Raw genomic sequence first — 2121 nt, 5'->3', positions numbered from 1 at the left:
GAAAAAGGAGAAGGAGGAAATAAAGAACAAGACATGAGGCGACAGTGGTGCTGTCTGCTTTAGCCAATAATCCGACAAATGTTCAGACCCTGGGCTACTTAAGTTTAAGCTGCAATCAGAGCTCAAACAAAAAAATCACTGGGCTCAAACGGCTCTATAGGGCAATGACTAACGCCTAGGTCCTGAAGCCCAGTAGAGCCCAGACTCTGCCATTTATTGGCTGTGTGCTACTGAGCAATTTACTCAACCCATCTGTGCCTAAGTTTTCGTCATAGGAAAAATAGGAATAATAATAGTACTTACATTATAGGAGACTGCAAGGATTAAATGAGTAACATAAAGCACTCAATATAACCATGCCTGGCACACAGTAAGTACTTTATGATCATTAGCATATTCATTTGGACAACAGCTACTGCTGTCATAATAAAGTGGTATCTGCTTAATTTGTTTCTTGTCTGTTTAACAGAAAACGCCCTGATGTCATAACAACAACTGACTGGCTTGCTCCAGTCATATGGGAAGGAACTTACAAAACACAGGTCCTGGAAAAATATTATAAACGGCTGAACATTACCATAGGCTTGGTGGTATGGGCTACTGGAAAGTAGGTGCTATTAATATTCATCCTTTTTTATTTTGGAAAAATGGAGATCAGCACCCATGGACTCTCTATACCCAAAGAGCTATGCATATTAATTAACCCTCATCATTATTTCTGGCTGATCTGTACACTTATTTATAGTGGTTATTTTCTCCAGCCATGGCTGAGTCCTTAACACTACTTGGGAACCTTTTCATTAAGATCCATCTAGCTCCCTTTTTCTTTCTTCACAATACACTTTAGGGTTCTTCTCAGGCCCCCAAGCTCACTACATTCTCTCTCACTAACCAGTACAGGTAAGCTTCAGACCCAACTCCTCTACCTTTGCCTACGGGTAGGTCTTTAGCAACAGTGACATGTATATTAAACCACATGTTGAAAGGACATGTATTCTCCTGATGACTTTTAGTTTTTCTCTCTTTGTTTTCTCGTGTTTCACAGGTTTGCAGGAGAGCACCTGAAACAGTTCATCCAATCTGCTAATAAGCACTTCATGATTGGCTACCATGTTATCTTTTACATCATGATGGATGACTTCTCCACGCTACCTCCCATAGAGTTAGGTCCCCTTCGAACGTTTAAACTCTTTACTATTGCATCAGAAAGAAAGGCGTGGGAAGACTTGAATGTCGTACTCATGAAGAACTTAAATGGGTACATCAAAGAACACATCCAGCACGAAGTCAACTTTCTCTTCAGCATGACTATAAACCAGCTCTTCCAGAATGACTTTGGAGTGGAAACCCTGGGCAAGTCTGTAGCTCAGCTTCATGCATGGTGGTATTTTGAAAATGCTAAAAAAGTCCCTTATGAGAGAAGGCCTAACTCAGCAGCTTTCATCCCTTTTGGAAAGGGAGATTTCTATTATGACAGTGCAATTTTTGGTGGCACACCCCGTGAGGTTTTAACTTTCACTGCAGAATATCAAAAAGCAGTAACTAATGACACTAAAAATGGACTCAGCAGTACATATGAATGTCACCTAAACAAGTATTTTTTTATCAATAAGCCCACGAAGTTGTTATCGCCAGAATACAGTTGGGATCCCACTTTTAGAACTCCCCCACAAATTAAACATGTTAAGATAGCACAGCAGTCAAAAAGGGTTTGATGGTTACATCATTAGATTTATGGGTCAATAAGTGACTCACAAGAATTACTTAAGACAAAACATCAGTTTTTTCAGTATTTTAGAGATTTACAAAAATGTGTGATCTTTGAAAATAAATTTTTTCTCCTTGTAATTTTGAACCACCTAAATCTACCTATGCTGGATTAAGAATAAATGGATGATAATTTAATGTTAATGCATAGCAATGTTATTATTTATATGTTATAAATAATGTGGAGGCATAAAATAACTGTTTTATGAAGAAACAAACCTAGGTTCTAGTTCATAAAATTAGATAGACAGACAGGTAGATGATACATAGATAGGTAGGTAGATGGATAGATAGACAGACAGACAGACACACACACACACACACACACACACACAAATGTCAAAGAAATGTAAA

General features: G+C 38.2%; 1 protein-coding gene across 1 annotated transcript; it reads left to right on the top strand.

The window, feature by feature from the left end:
* Window positions 1–467: 467 nt before the first annotated feature.
* LOC109385724 (glycosyltransferase 6 domain-containing protein 1-like) lies at window positions 468–1715 on the top strand (the record flags this gene model as incomplete). Its single annotated transcript, XM_019648240.1, has 2 exons — window positions 468–607; window positions 1046–1715. Coding segments are annotated over 2 exons (810 nt in total), but the record flags the coding sequence as incomplete, so codon positions are not given.
* Window positions 1716–2121: the final 406 nt, after the last annotated feature.

Source organism: Hipposideros armiger, unplaced genomic scaffold (genome assembly GCF_001890085.2).
Source record: "Hipposideros armiger isolate ML-2016 unplaced genomic scaffold, ASM189008v1 scaffold_123, whole genome shotgun sequence".
Classification (NCBI taxonomy): Eukaryota; Metazoa; Chordata; class Mammalia; order Chiroptera; family Hipposideridae; genus Hipposideros; species Hipposideros armiger.
Note: the sequence above shows the minus strand (reverse complement) of the source record. Positions and strands in the feature narration are given on the sequence as shown.